The sequence below is a fragment of the Globicephala melas genome, chromosome 12 (assembly GCF_963455315.2).
Source record: "Globicephala melas chromosome 12, mGloMel1.2, whole genome shotgun sequence".
NCBI lineage: Eukaryota > Metazoa > Chordata > Mammalia > Artiodactyla > Delphinidae > Globicephala > Globicephala melas.
The window spans coordinates 38,839,995-38,862,605 of NC_083325.1; the positions used below are offsets into that span (position 1 = coordinate 38,839,995).

The 22,611-nt window shown below is 35.2% G+C and overlaps 1 protein-coding gene across 1 annotated transcript in view; it reads right to left on the reverse strand.

Moving 5' to 3' along the window:
- Positions 1 to 22,611, reverse strand: part of REL (REL proto-oncogene, NF-kB subunit) — a 34,417-nt gene that overhangs the window by 3,812 nt on the left and 7,994 nt on the right. The window contains exons 2-5 of the mRNA XM_030877309.3: positions 20,383 to 20,525; positions 17,853 to 18,001; positions 13,360 to 13,451; positions 1,044 to 1,184 (exon numbers count right to left, since the gene is read on the reverse strand). Coding sequence (XP_030733169.1) covers positions 1,044 to 1,184; positions 13,360 to 13,451; positions 17,853 to 18,001; positions 20,383 to 20,525 — 525 coding nt within the window. The remainder of the gene's footprint in view (positions 1 to 1,043; positions 1,185 to 13,359; positions 13,452 to 17,852; positions 18,002 to 20,382; positions 20,526 to 22,611) is intronic.

The following is a 22,611-nucleotide window of genomic DNA, read 5'->3' on the forward strand; positions in this document are numbered from 1 at the left end:
GATGGAGAATTTTAGGAAAACAACTTACAGGATAGATAAAAGCTTTAGAGTATAAATAAATTAAGGGCACTCAATACCTTAATCATCCACATCTGTCCCCTGGTTTAGAGTGTTATGACTTCATTTCTAGGCAATGACATGTCCTCTAATTAAATCTCCTTGCTTCTAAATTCTGATTCGTCCTATCCATCCTATACACTGTCATCAGATTAGTCTTTTTAAATCATGACCATAACCCTGTGGCAATGCAGTTTTCATGCTTCCTATTATCTGGTCAACATTATTCCAATAATTCCCTGGCATTCAAAGCTCTCCAGGATGAGGATATTCTGATTTACCTTTATAGTTCTATGTCCCACTATCCTTCTACATGTAAAACTGGTATAGTCATACACCACTGGTGGGTGCATATATAAGAGCATACAAACACACAAATATTTGAGGGCAATTTCATAATCTTTTAACACTATAAATATCCATATCCTTTGATCTAGCATTTGCCAACATTTCTACAAATTTATGCTAGAGACATTTGCACAAGATATGCACATGTGGGATATTTACTGCAAAACAATTTGCTAAAGCAAAAAGAAAAGAACTGAGAAGGAAACAAACCAAATGTCTTGTAATAGGGTAATGATTTAGTAAAATTATGATATACGGAAATATGCAGCTACCGAAAAGAATAAGGTACCTGAAAGGTAAAGAGGTTCAAGATATGTTGCTAAGAGGAGAAAAAAAAAAGTTAAAAAAAAAATCAATGACGATTTTTCAAAAAGTTGCCAAAAATATATTGTGTGAATGATGGTGATGATGATGAAACGAGGTAGTTGTATATATATGAAGAAGAAGCCAGTGAAATATCTTTGGAGGATGAGATGTATAGGAGGTTTACTCTCCTCATTATCTACTTCAGATAAATAACGTCTACCCCGTAATGTTTGAATTTTTCCTATAATGAACACTTTTTCTAATTACAAAAAAACTTTAAAAAATCATTTTAAAGAGCTAAGCCTACAAATACAAGGAAATAAATTACTTACGGTTGTCATAAATTGGGTTAGAGACAATAGGACGTAGAGCAGTTGTCAAATTACCACGTTCGTCAGGGAGGAAAACTTGAAAACATAATCTCACGACATTGAGGTCACAGTCTTCAATATCAAGCAGCTCTTGCTCAGAGACTGAAAAGTATATATATTTTTAAGAATACAGAATAGTCACATAGAACTAAAATCCTGCTAAGTCCTCCTCCCTGCCCAATATAGCCTATAACCTTTAGTAGCATCCAAATCTGTCCTAACAAAAATAGAATGGTACACAATCTCAAGACTGCTTTTTAACCTTTTCATCATATAGTCACTATCCAACATAATTTGTTAAGTTATGACCATGGTCAGGAAGTAACTACCCCAGTCATGTGAAATTTAGAGCAGAATCCAAACTTGACATAAATCAAATTTTTACAAAAATGGTTGCAGATTATACACAATAGAGAATAGGCATTCATTCATTAATTCAACAAATATGTATTTAGTCCAGTCATGTATTAAGGACTCTGTAAATTATCTCCAAAATCTATATAAGAATTACTCCATTTTACAGATGAGGAAATGATTTTAAAGAAATGAAATTGGGACTTCCCAGGTGGCGCAGTGGTTAAGAATCTGCCTGCCAATGCAAGAAACACAGGTTCGATCGCTGGTCTGGGGAGATCCCACATGCTGCGGGGCAACTAAGCCCATGAGCCAAACTACTGAGCCTGTGCTCTAGAGCCTGCGAGCCACTACTACTGAAGCCCGTGAGCCTAGAGCCTGTGCTCCACAACAAGAGAAGCCATTGCAATGAGAAGCCCGTGCACCACAACGAAGAGTAGCCCCCGCTCGCCGCAACTAGAGAAAGCCCTCATGCAGCAACGCAGCCAAAATAAATCAATTTACTAAAAAAAAAAAAAATTAAATTAAATTACTTGTCCAACATTTCACAGCTAAGAAGTGGCACAGAAGAATTCAAACTCAGGCCACTGAATCCAGAGCCTATGCTCTTAAAAACTGAACTCTATTAGAAAATTTTACATATGTTTTGCATAAAAATGACATACACAGGAATATCTACAAAAACTTAGATCAATATTTTAGGGATTAAATACCAAGAGGATACTAGAGGAGGTAAGTCAGCTAGTTTCCATAAGAAATTTTATGTGCAAACTAGGTTTGCTTAAAAAAAAAAAAAAGCTACAGCAGGAAAATTTTACAGTTCTGAAAAAAAAGTTTTTAAACATTCTTCATTACAGAATATAATGACAGTTTGTTAAATTGCTATTTAAAAGAAATCCAGTTCCAAAGGAGAATATTACTGCCTTTTCAAAGATACTATAAGGTGCAGCAATCAACCATAACTAACATAGCCGTATTTTTAAAAAGCATGAAATACACATATTAAATTATATGAACATTTTTAGTTTTCAGAAAGTATTGAAATTTGAAACACTAAGTTTGAAAACAGTTAAAACCCCAATTCTTTTTTTTTTTAAATTAATTAATTTATTTATTTTTCGCTGTGTTGGGTTTTCATTGCTGCACACAGGTTTTCTCTAGTTGCGGAGAGTGGGGGCCACTCTTCGTTGCGGTGTGCGGGCTTCTCATTTCAGTGGCTTCTCTTGTTGTGGAGCATGGGCTCTAGGCACGCGGGCTTCAGTAGTTGTGGCACGTGGGCTCAGTAGTGGTTCATGGGCTCTAGAGAGCAGGCTCAGTAGTTGTGGCACACAGGCTTAGCTGCTCTGCGGCACGTGGGATCTTCCCAGACCAGGGCTCGAACCCGCGTCCCCTGCATTGGCAGGCGGATTCTTAACCACTGCGCCAACACGGAAGGCCAAAACCCCAATTCTTTACAATTAGCAATAACTAATAAAAATGAAAATGTACCTTTTTTTTTAAATCTAGTCTGATAATATTGATCTTTTACTTGCAGTATTTAGTCCTATTACATACATACATACATACATACATTTATTTATTTATCTTCAACATCTTTTTTTTATATCTTTATTGGAGTATAATTGCTTTACAATGGTGTGTTAGTTTCTGCTTTATAACAAAGTGAATCAGTTACACATATGTTCCCATATCTCCTCCCTCTCGCATCTCCCTCCTTCCCACCCTCCCTTATCCCACCCTTCTAGGCGGTCACAAAGCACCAAGCCGATCTCCCTGTGCTATGCGGCTGCTTCCCACTAGCTATCCATTTTACATTTGGTAGTGTATATATGTCCATGCCACTCTCTCACTTTGTCACAGCTTACCCTTCCCCCTCCCCATATCCTCAAGTCCATTCTCTAGTAGGTCTGTGTCTTTATTCCCATCTTATCCCTAGGTTCTTCATGACATTTTTTTCCCTTAGATTCCATATATATGTGTTAGCATACAGTATTTTTCTCTTTCTGACTTACTTCACTCTGTATGACAGACTCTAGGTCCATCCACCTCACTACAAATAACTCAACTTCGTTTCTTTTTATGGCTGAGTAATATTCCATTGTATATACGTGCCACATCTTCTTTATCCATTCATCTGATGATGGACACTTAGGTTGCTTCCATCTCCTGGCTACTGTAAATAGAGCTGCAATGAACATTTTGGTACATGACTCTTTTTGAATTATGGTTTTCTCAGGGTATATGCCCAGTAGTGGGATTGCTGGGTCATATGGTAGTTCTATTTGTAGTTTTTTAAGGAACCTCCATACTGTTCTCCATACTGGCTGTACCAATTCACATTCCCACCAGCAGTGCAAGAGTGTTTCCTTTTCTCTTGGGGACTTCCCTGGTGGCGCAGTGGTTGGGAGTCCACCTGCCGATGCAGGGGACACGGGTTCGTGCCCCGGTCCGGGAAGATCCCACGTGCCGCGGAGCGGCTGGGCCCATGAGCCATGGCCTCTGGGCCTGCGCGCCCGGAGCCTGTGCTCCGCGGCAGGAGAGGCCACAACAGTGAGAGGCCCGCGTACCGCAAAAAAAAAAAAAAAAAAAAAAAAGAGTGTTTCCTTTTCTCCACACCCTCTCCAGCATTTATTGTTTCTAGATTTTTTGATGATGGCCATTCTGACTGGTGTGAGATGATATCTCATTGTAGTTTTGATTTGCATTTCTCTAATGATTAATGATGTTGAGCATTCTTTCATGTGTTTGTTGGCAATCTGTATATCTTCTTTGGAGAAATGTCTATTTAGGTCTTCTGCCCATTTTTGGATTGGGTTGTTTGGTTTTTTGTTATTGAGCTGCATGAGCTGCTTGTAAATTTTGGGGATTAATCCTTTGTCAGTTGCTTCATTTGCAAATATTTTCTCCCATTCTGAGGGTTGTCTTTTGGTCTTGTTTATGGTTTCCTTTCTGTGCAAAAGCTTTGAAGTTTCATTAGGTCCCATTTTTCTATTTTTTTAAATTTTTTTGTGGTACGTGGGCCTCTCACTGCCATGGTCCCTCCCGCTGCAGAGCACAGGCTCCGGATGCGCAGGCCCAGTGGCCATGGCCCACAGACCCAGCCACTCCGCGGCACGTGGGATCCTCCCGGACCGGGGCACGAACCCGCGTCCCCTGCATCAGCAGGCGGACTCTCAACCACTGCGCCACCAGGGAAGCCCCCATTTGTTTATTTTTGTTTTTATTTCCATTTCTCTAGGAAGTGGGTCAAAAAGGATCTTGCTGTGATTTATGTCATAGAGTGTCCTGCCTATGTTTTCCTCTAAGAGTTTGATAGTTTCTGGTCTTACATTTAGGTCTTTAATCCATTTTGAGCTTATTTTTGTGTATGGTGTTAGGGAGTGTTCTAATCTCATACTTTTACATGTACCTGTCCAGTTTTCCCAGCACCACTTATTGAAGAGTCTGTCCTTTCTCCACTGTACATTCCTGCCTCCTTTATCAAAGATAAGGTGACCATATGTGTGTGGGTTTACCTCTGGGCTTTCTACTCTGTTCCATTGATCTATATTTCTGTTTTTGTGCCAGTACCATACTGTCTTGATTACTGTAGCTTTGTAGTATAGTCTGAAGTCAGGAAGCCTGATTCCTCCAGCTCCGTTTTTCGTTCTCAAGATTGCTTTGGCTATTTGGGGTCTTTTGTGTTTCCATACTTAACATTTTGGTACATGACTCGTTTTGAATTATGGTTTTCTCAGGGTATATGCCCAGCAGTGGGATTGCTGGGTCATATGGTAGTTCTATTTTTAGTTTTTTAAGGAACCTCCATATGTACTTTTGACTGTTTTTTTTTTTAAACTACACTCAGTAGCTATCACAACATTAAAAATTATTCCATTGTCAGCAATCTTAAGCCTAGCATTTCAAAGAGCCTACAAAAACATATTTGTACAACTAAAAGGTCAAATGTTATGATACAAACACCTGTACCACAGCAGCATACTCTCCTGGCACAATTAGGTATGCAATGAGAGATCTACCTCTTCAAAATAATTTTTTATAGCATTATAAATTTAGAGGTGAACACATTAGTGTTTCCCAATTCCAAAGATGAGTAATCAATAAACACAAAAATAAACTGACAAGTTTAAAAACAAACCTATGTGAATGGATAAACTGTGACAGCTATACAATAAAAAAGAACTATGGATATATACGCAAAAATGTACGCATCTTGAAAACATTATGTGAGCAAAAGGAACTAGATATAAAATATATACCACATGATCCATTTATATGAAAATTCTAGAAAAGATTAATTGATGGCAACAGAAAGCAAATTAATAGCTGACTGGAGCCAGAGATAGGAGAGGGAATTGACCGGGAAGTGGACAACGAAATTTTGTAGTTAATAGTGGCAGTAGTAGAAATATTCCTTATCTTGATTGTGGTGGTGTTACATATATCTGGGTGGATCCTACTGTATGTAAATGAGACCTCAAGAAAAGTTTATTTAAAAATCTTTTAAAATAGCACATAAAAGAAAAATAAACTCGTTAATAAACCAGGAATGGGAATGAAGATATATTTATTATAAATCACAATATCACAGAAACCCAGAGAGGTAAGTTCAGAATAAGAGGACTCTTTTTTCCAGATATAGCTTGCCAATTTTGTAAGAGGTAGCTAAGACGATAAGAAACCAAGTTGAACTCTCAATAGACTACAGGCAAAAAATAAAGGAGTTCAGGGTCTGCTAAGGATGGAGAATCTGATAAATGCCCAGTGCTTTGGTTGGGGCTCTGGAGGAGCTATACCCTAGGAGTAAGGGTGAACTGGATGCAGAGATACCAGACCTCACCTAAATCATTCACTAATTTTAGATGATCTGGGACTGCTAGTGTGACAAGCCACCCACCACAAGAAAGTCTTCTGAAGGGAGAAAACACCCTGGACCTAAACAATTTTGCATATAGGATGACTGGTATTCTATTTTAAATAAGCAGGCATAAGAAGAGACAAAGTAATTTTTTTTTAAAGAAAAGAAAAACAACAGACTATAGAAACAGACCACAAAGGTTCCAAATAATGAAGTTTTCAGATACATGATTTAAAATAACTACACTTAATAAATGTAAGGAGTTAAAGACAATATTGAGAGTTTAGTAGAGTACTTGAAACTATTGGAAAAGGAACCAAACAAAATTCTAGAACTGAAAAATACAGTGAACTGAAATTTTAAACGTCATCAAATTTATCAACTGTTTTATAGAAAACACTTTGTGTCTTGTCTTTCTATATAAGCCAAGGACTAAAATCTATTTACCAATATTTTATACTAAGAGTTTTCTAAGTGTTGATTTACATTAAAGTCTTTAATCCATTCGAAAGCTGATTTTTATATATGGCGAGAGGTGGGAATCCAACTTAATCATTTTTTCCAGCTTTGCTTATCAAATATTTCCTCCCTTTCTCTTGATCTGACATGCCACCACTGTCATTTACTAAAGTTTCATATTTTCTTAAGTCTGTTTCTGGGCTCTCAATTTTACTCCACTGGTCAATTTGCCTATTGTTACCCCAATATTACTTAATTAGTACTTATTCATAATAAACCCTAATATCTCATAAGTATTTCTTCAGAATAAACCCTAATATCTGATAAGGTCAGTTTTTCATCACTATTCCTCCTCTATAAATTATCCTCCTTTTCCTGTTCAGAATCATCTTATCACTTTAGTGAAAAATCTTGTTGGGAGTTGTTTGGAATTTCACTGAACCCATATATCAATTTGGGAAAAAATGCAATGTTTATAATATTGATATTAAAGAATATGATATACCTCTCCATCTACTTAGGTGTTCTCTATTATCTCATAATAAAATTTCATAATTTTCTCTAAAGAAATCTTGATCATCATTTCTTAGAGTTGTTGCTAGGTATTTTATATTTTCTGACAATATTTTCTTTAATTATTTGCTGCTGATGTATAGAAATGTAACTGAATTTTGTATGTTAATTGTACAATGCATTCACCCTTTTAAACATTATATTAATAATCTGTATATCCTTTCGAGTTTTCACTGTAAATAATAGCTTCCAATAATTACAGTTTTATTTCTTCATTTTCGATCAGCTCTGTGCACTGGTTACAATCTCCAGTACAATGTGGAATAGAAGTGGCAAGAGTGCACATCCTTTTCTCATTCCTAACTTTAAAGTGAATGCTCTGGATGTTTCCTCCACTTAGATAATGCTTGCAGTAGGCTTTTAAATATATAGCATGATACAGAATGTCTTATTTTAAAAATTCTGCAATGTGAAAAATGATAGTTGAAAAATCTAGCAAAAGAAAGCATGAGACCAATCAAATTCTCTTAAATTTCTCTTAAACTAGTTTAAAATTTCCCTTTATATGTGATCAAAAAGATACATACAAGGTAACAATTATTCTCCTTAATCTATCTTTAGCAATAAATGTCACTCCTTAGTCCTAAGAGCAGTGTATATGCAATAAGAATTTCATTTTTATCAAAAAGATATGATCATGATTTATTTGTTTTCAAAGTAGGGATTAAATTTTTTAAATCAATTATAACACCTACTAGCTCTAGAGATGCGACTTTTCTAAAATTTTAATTATTGCTAAATATTACTAAAATTTAAAAAGTAATTAACAGGGCAAAAATGTACAGTATATAGATTAACAATTTTAAGAGCTATGTCTTATTTAAGGGAAAAAAAACAAAGTTTAGTTATAATTCTTTTAATTTCTGGTACTTAAAATGTATAGTTATAATAAAAGCTAACATTTAAGCACTTGTGTGCCAGGCAAAAGGTAAATGGTCATAGCAGTCTATCATTAATTACTCATTCTTTCAACGTATTTATTGGGCTTCTATTATGTGCTAAAACAAATGCTAGACAGAGATATGAAAAGACAGCCTGCCCTTAGTGAGATTAGTGTCTGGATGAGAAACAGATGCATAAACTAAAATTACATAATGTAACGTGAAAAGTGTTATAATGGGAGTATGTTCAAGGAGTACTGAAGGCATAAAAGTGCCCCAAGTTCTGCACAGCGTAATAAAGAAGGCTTTCTAAAATGACTGCAATGAAGGATAATGAAGTACACAAGAGCTTTTTTTTCTTCTTGCTGTTTAGGCTTTAAGTTTTAAGTGGTGAGGAAACGCTCTTATTTTCTTGTATTAAACCAGACTTTTAGAGACAAGAATCTGTTAAGAGACTACCTGTCTTTTTAAACTGTATTCTCTTTCAGACTACCAAAATAAAATAATCCCCCCAAACCCAACTGCAAAACAGCCTTTGTGCTCTCACAACAACTCAATGTCCTCTGTACATGGAAAAAAAGTAAAGTGACTAATAAAACAGAATTGCAAATACTTTATTGTAAAAATCTTATGGATTTTAATCACTGAATATTAGAATTCCTTATATGTCATTAAATACATAGTTAGAAAGTGACAATTAAAAATTTTTTCCCTGCTTTTGCAGTAAGAGTCCCCTATGAAGTCTAACTGACATTTTTTTGGTGCCAGCTAAATGGACACTGTTAAAATTTGATAATGGAGCCCTTAAATAAATTCCTCACACAATTTAGACTTCAGCACGTTATTAGATAATTTGAACAGGTATTTTACATGAAGCCTCAAGTTTAATACTACTTGACTGTTATATGTCCCTATCTGCAAGAGACAGTTCCTGTTTTAAAGAACTAATGGCAAGAAAGATAAGGACTCGCCTTAAAACATCCTAGATACATGCAAAGTAAAAATAATTTTTAATAGTCTTTGCATTTTCACATATTTGATCTTTAGGGAACAGACTGTCATAATGAGATAGTCTATAGACCAGAATTTGTAGACCCTATTCTGCTAAACATTTCCAATTCCATTGTTTCTATATATCATAAAGATATAACACAAAGTCGGCTAGTATCTTGTTATCTTTACCAGTATAATTTTCCTGTGTTAAGTGATACATCTATAAAAAAGTGTCAGTTCAGCTCTGACAAATTCCTACATAAGTGGTAGAATTTACCAGTATATCCTGAAAATAGCATAGAATAAACAACCAAGAAAGGTCTATAGCTGAGTTCAGATTTTTTTAATTAGTTTTTAGGGTTTTGAGTTTTTTCAGGGGGATTAACCATATTAGAATATGTACAGCACTTTGGGAAAACAGAATACTTTGCTCTGAGAAGGTCACAGATAGCTTGAAAGAAGTGTCCCTTAAACTTGAGGGATGAGCAGAAAGAATTCACCATGTAGATTAAGGTATTTCATGCTAGGAACTGCATGTATAAGAACACAGTAGCAAGAAAAAATATGGCTCTTCCAACATGACAAGTAATTCAGAATGGCCAAAAGTTCAGATGGCATGTGTGCACTCAGTGCTAGGGGAAGGACGGACAGGAAGTTGAGGCAGAGGATGACAGCTAGAAATGACGCTGGAATGGAAAACAAGGATCAGATTATGAAGGGCTTTAAATGCCATGCTTGAGAAACTGAATCTAGCAAGTATATCAGGGTTTCTCAAAGTGTGGTCCATGGATCACTTGCATTAGAATCATCTAGGGCAGAGATTTTCAAATTGTAGTTTGAGACCCAATGGTCATAAAATTAATTTAGTGGCTTCATTAAGCATTGTCTTAAAAAAAAAGAAAAAGAAATGGAATTGAATAGAATAGAAAGCATACTGCATGTACTAAGAGTTTAGGACCCATTGGTCATAAAATTAATTTACTGGGTTGGACATGCATTTTCTTTAAAAAAAAAATCAAATGGAAAGGAATGGATTAGAGAGTATACTGCATGTAGTAAGAATATTGTTTTTTATCTATGTGTGTACGTGTGCATGTGTATGTATTGAGTAGACAAATAAAATCTATTTCCTACTGTGAGTTGCAGTTAAGAAACACGGATCTAGAGGCTTCTTAAAATGCAGAGCCCAAGGCCCCACATCAGACCTATCAAATTAGGGGAAATGTGGCCTGGATTCTACATTTTTAGCAAGTACTAAGGGATTCCTATGCACATTCAAATTGGGAGTCACTGGTGAAGATGATGTGGAGTCACTGAAGGATAATAAGCAGAGTTCTGAACTGATTCATATTGGTTTCAGAAGAATCTTTTTGGATGTAGAGTGTATAAACTGCTTGGAGGGTGATCTAGAATAGAGGCAGGAACACAAGTTTAGAGGCTATCAATAACAGTCCAGGCTAAAAACTGATGTAAGCTTACATTCCTACAATGGTAGTGAGAAGAACAGAGACGACTGAGAGATGGTCAGGGTAGATGAACAAAACAGTTTTTCTGGAATAGAGAATGGTTCATGAAGAGGAGCAGTGGACAAGAAGGTAGGAAAGATATGTTGGAGCTACATGTGGAAGATTTCCAATTTAGGGCCATTTCGTTTTTAAACTATTTAAGGAGCCATTGCAACTTTTTAATCACAATAATATAGTGATTATATTAATATAATCAATAATAATATAATATCAATAATCAATAATAATATATAATCACAATAATAAAGCACTGTTCTAAGATTATTCTAATGGGTGGGGGCGGGGAGTTAATACAACAGTTAATACAACAAGCATAGTTGAGATAAAGCAATGTGCCTGAGAGCCAGGCTACCTGTTTTCAAATCCTAGCTCCACCAGGTATTACTTCCTTAGGATAATTTTCAAAAGTGGAAAATTTCTGGGTCAAGAGTATGCTCATTTAAAATTTTGATTTATTGCTAAAGTAAAAGGCCAACTTTTAAATTAAAGTGGCCATCAAGTCTAGGCATAGTATGAAACAGGGATAACGCAGTATAAAACAAGGAGATTATAAATAATAGCTACCATTTATTAAATATTATTTGTATGTCAAGGAGTAAATGTTAAGTACTTTATGTACACTATTTTATTTAATCTCTGCTTTACAGAAGAGAAAACCAAAGCTTTGGTTACTTAACTTTCCCAAGTCACGTAGCATGTACAAGTGGCAATGCTGGAATTCAAATCCAGATCTCCTGACTCCAGTGGAAAGGGCATTAAAACGGAAAATGCAGGAGTCAAAAGGCAGATGGGCCATCTGTGGAAGTTTGGGGGGTTTTCTGATTTTTGTTTTTACCAATCCAGAACAAGGCATGATATTAATAACATATACTCATATAGCACTTAGAATAGTTCCTAGTACATAATTAGTGTTTTACATATTTTAGTTCATTTAATTCTTATAACAACATATGAAGTAGGTACTATTATTATCTCTACTTTATAAATAAGGAAATGAAGGCATAGAAAATATTTAAGGAAAAAAAAAATCACACAAGTGGGACTTCCCTCGTGGCCCAGTGGTTAAGAATCCACCTGCCAATGCAGGGGACACAGGTTTGAGCCCTGGTCCGGGAAGATCCCACATGCCACAGAGCAACTAAGTAACTAAGACCATGCACCACAACTACTGAGCCTGCATGCCACTACTACTGAAGCCCACGCGCCTAGAGCCCATGCTCTACAACGAGAGAAGCCACCACAATGAGAAGCCCACACACCACAACGAAGAGTAGCCCCTGCTCACTGCAACTAGAGAAAGCCCGCGCGCAGCAACGAAGACCCAACACAGCCAAAAATAAATAAATAAATAAATTTATTTTTTTAAAAAAAATCACACAAGAGTTCAAAGTCTATATTCAATGGAGTTTTTTTAGTAAATTGAAAATAACTTAAATGTTTATTAATAGATGACTAGATAAACAAATTAAAGCCTACCCAAACCACAGAATACTGTTAAAAAGTAAACTAGATTTATGAGTACTAATATGGAAAGATGTTTAAGATATATTCCTGAGTGAAAAGTACGAAGTAGTAGATTAGGAAGTGTAACATGACTCCATTTGTATAAAAAATACATGTGTGTGTATATATATACATGACACATGTATAAAGAAAATTCTAGAAAACTTTACATCAAATTTAACAGTAGTCTCTTACAGTGAGTAATACTGAAGAGAAAGAAGGGAACTTTTGCGTTATACTAAATAGTATGAAAAATAAAGACCTAGAGAAAAGAGATGCAGACCTTATAATTCATAAAAACACTACTTGTCTATGAGGATATTCTTTAAATTATCATCATATCCCTGCAATTATTTTTAAACTACCACAAAAAACACAAACTAACAATATAAGGATATCTTAAATATGACAAAGAAATCTATTCTTTGAAAATTTTATAGTTGTTCAATACCTGAATCATGCAGATTTAAGTGGCTGCAGATGACTTTACAATGGAGACCACTGTAGTGTAGGGTGTCAGCTTGGTAGTCATTTTTCTATTCAAGAAATATAGCCCTCACCTATTCTGTAGCAATTGTGGCATCATTACCAGGTGCTACACCAGACAGTGCCATCCCCAACAAAATCCACTGAACAGTAAATATCTAGCCGTACACACAAATATACTATGAAAATATTTTGTATAGCCTCTACTATTTCTATACTACTTCCACATTGGGATTAGTTTAAGTTTCACTGTTGAATATGCCCTTGAGTTAAATGCACTCCAATACCTTATAACCACAGTGCCTATTCAATATTCAGAGGGGGGAGTATATATTGTCTGCTGGAGTGGCAAAAGGAAGGCCACATTCCAAAAGAATCAGAATATTTTTGAGAGGGTTTTCTTATAGAAAACAATGAAACTCTTCACTGATAGTAGAAAGCCTTGTGTGAATAAGATTTTTTTTTTCAATACTGAAGCATTTTAAATATACTTCGATCCTCATTTACAGGTGTAAGACAAGTATATAAGTTAACACAGAACTTAAGACAGCTTTTAAAGCACAGGTTGAAGATACAAATAGAAATCATTTATCACAATAAGTCAATATCCAAATAATAGAATTAATTAAATCAAACATACTTACCATTGAAAGGATTGATTCCTGCCCTTATTCTTGAAATAATAGCTTCTTTTACTTCTTTTTTTTTTACACATCGAATACCCAAATTTTGAAAACTAGAAGGAAAACACAGAACTTTCAAATTTCCTTATAGCTGAATACAAGGACACATAAATGAGGTTTTATTAAAGGATACTGCAAAAATCAAGCATATAACCAGCACTGAAAGGTCATCATAATGTCAGATGGAGATATTAAAAACATGAAGTACATTTCCAATTGCTATGATAAAGATGTGAGGATAAAAAAATGGGGCTATATTTCTAAGAGAACTGTTAAAAGAAAAGCAGTGTATACTTTGTCACTTTTACATACAGTATTTTATGGTTAGATCTTACTAATATTCCTGCATCAAATATACCAAAGTGGACAAAGATTAAGAGGAAAGCAACACCAAAAAGCTAAAATTCACCTCCCAAACGAATTCATAATCAAATCAATAAAATCTGTACATTTGATAATGTAAAGCAAAAGTTGTAAAAAGATGCCCACAGGCTGACACCTACAGGTATAGTTTTGCTGAGCTCATAAAAGTGTTGACTACATTTTTAAAAAATGTGCGTAGACTACCAACATTTAAAAACCAGGTAACTGCCTATAAACATTCTGGATTTCTGGCTTCTTTTGAACATTTTAAAGGTCTGGCAACAGCAGATTGGCACAGAAACACCTGGCTGGAGCTAAGCACCTGCAGCCCCATTTATACAGGGCTCTGCAGTTCGCTACAGTGCCTGCTAATCCTCTTACACCTCAACCTCTCCACTCCATGGACATCTGGTTTTTGACTTCAAATGACTTCACGGCCAGCAGCAGTGGAATATGTTTTGTGCCTTATCATATGAAGTTATAATAATCATTCATCATAAGAAAGCATCAAACTACATATTTTTTTCATTAGAAAGATATTTAATACCAACAATAATATTTAACAAAAGTTTCAAAATGTCATTTATGGAAAATTTCTCAACTGCTACAAATATTACTAATTTGCATATGTGTAGTACAGATGATGGTGGGGGGAACTCCCCTACCACCACCAGTCATACTTGTTCCCACATGGAAAAACCATGACATCATTAAAGTTGGGTGGGTGTGAATAAGGAAGCAAAACTTGGTTATACTAACATTACTATTTGTTCAAACTTGACATGGCCCTTTGCACCAGGAGGTCGCTTGCCTTGTTTGCCCCCTCCATGCACTGTTGTCTTATTGTTCATGCTCTTCACATTCACCACACCTGTGATTTTGTTAGCACCTAAAATATCTTTAACATTTCCTTCTTCTGCCTCCAATAATTAAAAAGTCAATCTTAAACTTGTAATCCTTTCTCGAAACCCTGAAATCATGATTGTCTTCCTCAAAAGTATTCCACTTCTTTGAAAGATTCTTAGGTTGGTTCTCACTTTTTCTTTGACAAAAGATTTTAAAGAACTCTTTGTTTTTATATATTTATACACTACTTGACAGTTTCATCTGAATAATCATATTTGACTCCTATTCACACACTGAAATTCTGACATGAGGAAACCAAGGATCACAGAGATTATCTGAATCAACTACTCATTCATTCATAGTCATTCAACAAGTTCTGGGGTTCCTACTACGTACCAAAAACTCTGGTAAGTAATGGGAGTATACAATCCCTCCTCTCGTGGAGCTTACAGTCTAGAGCAGGGGTTGGCAAACTATAGCCCATGGACTAAATCTGGCTCACCACCTACCTGTTCTTGTAAATAAAGTTTTACTCGAACAAACTTATTTGTTGGCATATTATCTACAGGTACTTTCATGCCACAACAGCAGAGTTGAGCAGGTACAGTAGAGACCACAGGGCCTGCAAAGCCTAAAATATTTACTGTCTGGTCCTTTACAGAAAAAGTTTGCTGAAACTTTTTTTCTAGTGCAACAGACATGAAGTAATCGCACACCAAGATGCTAAACTGAAATCATGACAAGTTTTATAAAGGAGATACACATTATGTCACAGGAACCTATGATGGGAGAGAGTTGATCAATTAGTATGTTGGTGATGGAGTCATGGAGAGAAGTGGATAGATTCAAGACCTATTTAGGAAGTACCTGTTAGTGAATTCAACGTGTGCACCTCTGTGAGGAGGTGTCAAGGATGACACCTATGTTTGGGGCTTTTACAGCAACTAGTAAAACAAGGTACACTGGAAGACCAATTTTGAGAGGAAAGAGGTATATATGATCAGGGTAAGATCATGGTTTGGGGCATATTCTATTTGAGGTGCTTTTGAGCTATTTAAGAGAATATGTCAAAAAGGCAATCACCCTTTTTACCATTCCCTCCTGAAAGAAACCAGGGATCCTTAGAAACAACTGAAGATTTCAAGGCTTGGGCAAGAAAAGTACGAGTAAGTCTTGAACACTTCGCTGTGTCAGAAAGTAAAGAAGTGCTCGAAGAAAGATGGGGACATGTCAAAAGGACACAGGAAACAGTTTGAAGGGGCTTGCCTTGGTCAAGTTTGGGTCAATTTGAAAATCAAAATAATAATGCTAGTAATGGACTAGCATTCAATTATAATACACTGAATAAAAGAATCCATGAGTCTATAGTGTTATTTTTTCAACTGAGGTAGGGGAAGATGGAAAAGTTCTTTACAATAGAATGCCAATTAACATCACCAATGGGAAAAAACTAATATAGCGTCTCCTAAAACATTATTTTGAGAATAATACAGCATCACCTCTGTAGATTTCTCATCCAAAATATTTCATGTTAACATGAAATTATTATTCATGGTAACATGGACATAATCATGAGCAACCATTCAGACTAATCCACATTGAACAACATTCTTCAAAACAACCTAAACTCTTCAAAAATGTTAATGTCATGAAAGACCAACAAAGGCCAAGAAACTGTTCTAAATCAAAGGAGACTAAATAAGCATGACACCTAAAAATAATGTATGATCCTTAACAGGATCTTGGATTGAGGGGAAGGGTAGGACAGCCCTAACAGGCATTATTGGGCATCACTGGACATAATTAAGGTAGTCCAAAAATTTAACTGCCTGTAACTAGGATTGAGAAAGAACAGCCAGAGAAGTAAGAAGTAAAACAGGAAAGTTTGTTCTCACTAAATCAGAAATCAAGGAATAATAATGTTCCAATAAAGGAGTAATCTACAATGTAAAATGCTATTGGGAGGTCAAATAATATAAGCAGGAAATACTTCTTGCCAAGTTTGTATAACTAGATAGTTTATGTTTTGTGTTGTTACTGAAAGAGGAATATTTTTAAAGTATACTTTCTAAATGGTTACTGCTAGTATTTAAGGAGGCTACTAATCTTTTCCTGTTGCAATTGGTTTCATTTTTCCTCAAAGGCAACATATGTTCGTTACAAAAAATGAATTATAAAATAAACACCAGTTAAAAGAACATAAAACCCCACAATTCTTCCCACCCAGAGACAACTACTATCAATACCTTAGTGTTTATACTACTATGTGTATGTACACATTTACTTTTGAAAAAATTATTTATCACGTACACCTGAAACTAAAACAACATTGTTAATCAACGATGCTCCAATATAAAATGAAAATTAAAAAAATTATTTATCACACATTGTTTTAAAGCCCTATTTTATTTATATAAATATTGGGAATATCATTCTATACAAAGACATATTTGCAAGGTTATTTTTAAGGCTACATAGGAGTACACTGCATGGATATACCAGTTTATTTAACTAATCCCCCTTTGTTTATTATCTGGATTGCTTCTAACTTTTTGCCATCACAAACAAAGCTTCAATGAACATCGTTATAGCTAAATTTCTGAACATGCTTAATTAGAAATTATTTCCTCAGGATAAATTCCTAGAAATAGAATTGCTAGTTCAAGAGACATTCATATTTTTCAGGCTTTTGCTATGTAGTTGTTAAAATGCCTACCAGAAAGATTATATTTATTTACACTCTCACCAATAGGATGAATGGATCCATCCAGCAGCCTCAAACACGAAGTATTACATACTTTTTTAAAATCTTAGAACTATTGCTGTATGTTAATTTTATAACTGCCCTTTTCAAATAATAATTCCAGTTTTCCAGTTGATTTTCTCACATCTGGCAATTTTTAAGTTAACTATCAATGAAAAGAGAGTAAAAATTTATGAAAGAAAATATTTCATAAGTTGTTCAAACTAAGAAAAAAAATCGCAGCATAAAATAAGTTTGTTTACTTTTAGTTACAATAAAGAAGTATTCCTGCTACCATCATGGACTGTGTCTACTAATAAAGAATGAAAGGGTAGTTCCAATGCAAATGATAAGAAAATGTAAATGTATACTATAGTAAGTAGAAGTACAGTGAGGAATTAGTTTATTCTGCTAAAAAATAACAGATGTACATGGATAGGAATCAAGAGCATTCATTCTATGCTTATCCTATTCCTAAAAATGTCTGTGACTGTGTACTTACAACAAAGGTCTGCGTTCTTGTCCAAATTCTGCTTCATAGTAGCCATCTCTGCAGTCTTTTCCTACTAAATCATGAGGATGAGGTTTATGTGGGATATTCTTTGTTACTAATGTAATTCTCACTTTTCCTTTTCCATAGTAGTTCATAATCTGAAAAGGGGGGAAATTAAATATATGATCCATAAATATATCTCATTAAGAACTGATCTACAAAATGAGAGTTCAATTTATATAATATAGTTAGCACTGGATAAATAAAGTCCAATTGACTGGCAACTGCAGTTTGGATGAAACTTTACAGAGAATACCAGTAGAGGAGAATTTTACCTCTCAGTTCCTTGGCATATTATTTTGTGCCCTAATTCAATTGGTCATATCATCTGATTTCTGCTTATTTTCCTTTGAAAACAAGTAAAATTACACCAAAATATTATCACATAGCATGAGGAAATTCTAAGATGTTGAGTCACTGAATGCCATGCTCTTATATTCATTGTCATACCATAAACATCCCTTCAAAGTATATATTTAGGGCTTCCCTGGTGGCACAGTGGCTAAGAATCCACCTGCCAATGCAGGGGACACGGGTTGGAGCCCTGGTCTGGGAAGATCCCACATGCCACGGAGCAACTAAGCCCGTGCACCACAACTACTGAGGCTATGCTCTAGAGCCCGCAAGATACAACTACTGAGCCCGCGTGCTGCAACTACTGAAGCCGGTGCGCCTAGAGCCTGTGCTCCACAAGAGAAGCCACGGCAATAAGACGCCCACGCACCGCAACGAAGAGTAGCCCTCACTCGCCGCAACTAGAGAAAGCCCACACGCAGCAATGAAGACCCAATGCAGCCAAAAAACAAAAAAGTATATATTTAAGCCATAATGGAAATGATAGCACACAAATATGATCATTTTACTTAATACATTACATTCCATTTAAAAAAATATTTGTTAATCAGTAAGCATACTGCAAGTGTTCACTGTGTAACAGGCAATAAATCAAGTTGAGTTTTGCAAAATTAAGTTTTCACACAGAACACTGAGAAAGAAGAGAAGAGTTAAACATGGGAGAGGACGGAAGCATGTGGGGATGAGCTAATGTTTAGGTTGGAAGCTGGCAAATTTGCAAGCACAAATGACAAGGCAGTTAAGTAAGAATAGGTGGTTTCACAGGTAAAAGGGCATTAAAATTCATAATTTTGAATTTAAACTTAATTTGAACAGTAACCAGAAAGTATTTATTGCTTTTCTGAATAAAAGAGAAGGTAACAACTTAAATGTGTAAGGCTGGGAATTCCCTGGCGGTCCAGTGGTTAGGATTCTGTGCTTCCATTGCAGGGGCACAGGTTCGATCCCTGGTTGGGGAACTAAGATCCTGTAAGCCGTGTGGTGCAGCCAAAAAAAAAAGAAAAAAGAAAAAAACATAAGGTAGGCTAATGTAGAACTCAAGCTGCAAAGTTGTTTAGAACATACTGGAATGGTAAGGATATAGACCTTAGAAATATTAAAGAGAATGTATAGAATAAGCTGAATTATGGAGAAGAGCTAAAATTCACTCTTAAAGGAATAGAAGATTACTGTTTTCTTATTTACCTTTTATTAGCACCTCTCCCATTTTAACATTATATAAAAAGACTTAGATCTAACTCAAATCCATATTGCTAACAAAAAAATGTGATAGAAGATTGGAATTTGTAATTCAATATGTAATTTTGCCATTGGCTTGTTATATAACTTAGCATTTCCTTTAAGTTCAATAGAGTAAACTCTGTAAATAATCTAGTTATAAAATAGTGAATTCAGATCTGCTGATGAAACATTGAATAAAACTTTTCAAAAATCCACTCTGCCATTAAGGTTTTAAATTGGCATTTAAAGAATAAAAAAAAATCATTAAAAACTGAAGGAAATGTATATAAATATAAAATACAAATATGGTATAGTTTATAATTATAGTATATTACCAAAGTCAAACTGCTTTCGAAATTTATGCTAATATGAAAAAACTATATTTAAAAAGTGACAATATTTCAAATCAGTCAAGGCAACCCAGAGTATCAGGGATAGGCAATAAAGGTAAGGGGGAAAAAAGACAAAAAATGTTCTCTTTTTACATAGACCCTAGATTAACCAAGTGACTGCAGGAAGAATTCTAATTGAATTCCCAAATGCATGTTTTCAATCTACAGAACAATTCTGATCACCTCTGCAAGGAGAGAATGCTTTTTCCTCATTAGCTTTTTGTTCCATGAAAGGGATCATCATCCAAAAGCTGCCAATGTATACTAAGCACTGGGAATCACTCTACTTAGATTAACACACAATGTATAACTATCCACAGGGATGAAGAATCCATGCTGTACTTAATAAATGTCCCTAGAATTCTATGCAGTATATAGATCAATTAAAAAGAAAAAAAAGGAAGAAAAGCTGCTGGAGATCACTGTGAAGAAGGTGGGTCTTTAACATAGTTGCTGTAGCTAAAATATGAAGCAACTAAGAGACAGACACACACAGGAGAATGGTCTATTACCTGGATAGACGGGTATGTTCGGTTGTTGTCTGTGCTGTGCTCCCCTGGAATGCTGCCTGCTGATCGCCCTTCACATTTGTATCTAAAACGCATTCCCCTCTGCCTGGGTTGTTCAATTATCTCTATACGTGGTTCATTACTACCTGAAAATTTTAAAAGGGGGGAGGGTGAGATTAAAATAGGAATGATAATGGATATTGACCATTTTGTTTTTTATAAAACAGTAGACTAAAAAATTTTCCCTCTCAATATTAAATAACAAGGTTGAAATGTAATTATCAAAGATTGGGTGGCAAAGACACTCTTCTCTCTCATTCAAATTGAGCTCCCGTACAGTGTAAACACAAGTCATTCAAATCATATTTACTGGTTAGCACTTTATTGTTTAATATCTATAACTAATGCCAGAGTGAAGTTCTGTGATAACCACTTCAGAGATACCCACTTACATGAGACCAAGTAGAAGGGTTTTTCCCCAAAATTCTCCCAAATGGGTCAAGAAGATAGTCTTCAGAAGTACAATATTATATTCCAAAAGTGACTTTGCTTGATTTTACATTAGACTTAACAGTGGACTAAAAGACTGTTCATTGAAAATGAAAATGTATTTAAATCCTCGCAGAAGGAAATGTTAAGTTTTTTATATCTCCATTGGAATCTTAAAGGACTTATACATAGTACAGCAAAACAAGTTCCAGAAGGGACTTTACGCTCAAAAGAATTTTCAGTCAGTCCCACCTAAAGTATAAGACACAACAGAGGAAAAGAAAATAACTATTTACTTTCTATAGCAAATGTAATTCAAAATATATACCTTTAGAATCAATACGGATACACAGAACAACATGGATGAATCTCAAAATAAATACGCTGAGTGAAAGAAGCCAGATCAAAAGTGCACATACTGTTATGATTCCATTTATATAAAACTCTAGAATATGTAAACTAATCTATAATGATAGAAAGCAGATCACTGGTTGCCTAAGCATAGGGGTGTGGAGTGGATGGGGAACTTTGGGGAATGACAGACATGTTAATTACTTGATTGTGGTGATGATCTCAAAATTGTATAAATACGTCAAAAGTTATAAAATTGCATACTTTAAACATGTGTAATTTATTGTACATTAGTTATATGTCAATAAAGCTGTCTAAAACATATGCACTTTTGCCCCCTCTTATTATCCAAATCATGGAAATGATCCAAATCATGGAAATGACAGTTTAATAAAGACACTCAAGTGTGCTTACAAGTAGGGTACTTAGCAATGTATCTTTATTTCAGGGGTATAAAGATGCCTTCCACTAAAAAAAAACCCCAAATCAAAACCCAAAACCCCCCAAAAAACCCTCCCTCAATCAGTTTAGTGATTTCTAAATTCCCACAATTAAGATATCCATTTATTTGACTAAAGGCTTATCCTCTGTTATGATGCAAGCAAATCTTCAGAAAGGGTAACACAGTGGGTATTATCAGTGCAGTATGGGGAAGAGGCCTTTTGAGTACTCCTCAGCCACATCTTAACATTGAAGACCCTGGAAATATCATATCTCTTAAGTTTCCTACTCTATAAAATGGAGATAATAACAATAGCACCTACCACATAGGGTTGTTGTGAGTATTAGAGATAACATGTGTTAGGTTCTTACCAAGTATCAGACATATAACAAATATTCAGTAAATGGTCTATTATTATTTCGAATGCTTTCTTGAAAACAATGATTTATAGTGATACCATGACAGTATATACACAACTGCTTCTTTCAAGGATCTTACAGAATAGTGAGGCAAACAACACAAATTATTAGACTATAGAGGAAGGAACAAAATTTTGTTTATGCTAACAAAATTCTGCATAAAATTGTAATAAGAACAAAAGAGTCAGGAAAGCCTATGTCAAAGGAAAAAAAGAGGTACTGAAGCAAAAGGGTGGGGAGGGGGAAGGGAGAAACGCAGGCATTCTAGAGAAAGGGAAGAGTGTGTCCAAAGGTGGAGGCACAGTAAAAAAGAGCCAAAGAATCACAATACAGCCCCAATGGAAATGAAGTACACTTCCACCCTTAGAAAGAGAACCAAAGCCAGAGTACATCTGGAGATTTGGATTTCATTCTATGAGCGACAGAGAATCAATGTAAGGTTTTATGCAGGGGAATCACATGATCTGATTGACATTTTAGAGTAAGAATTCTGGTGGCAGTGAACAGATTAAAAGGAAAAGAGAAAGTAAG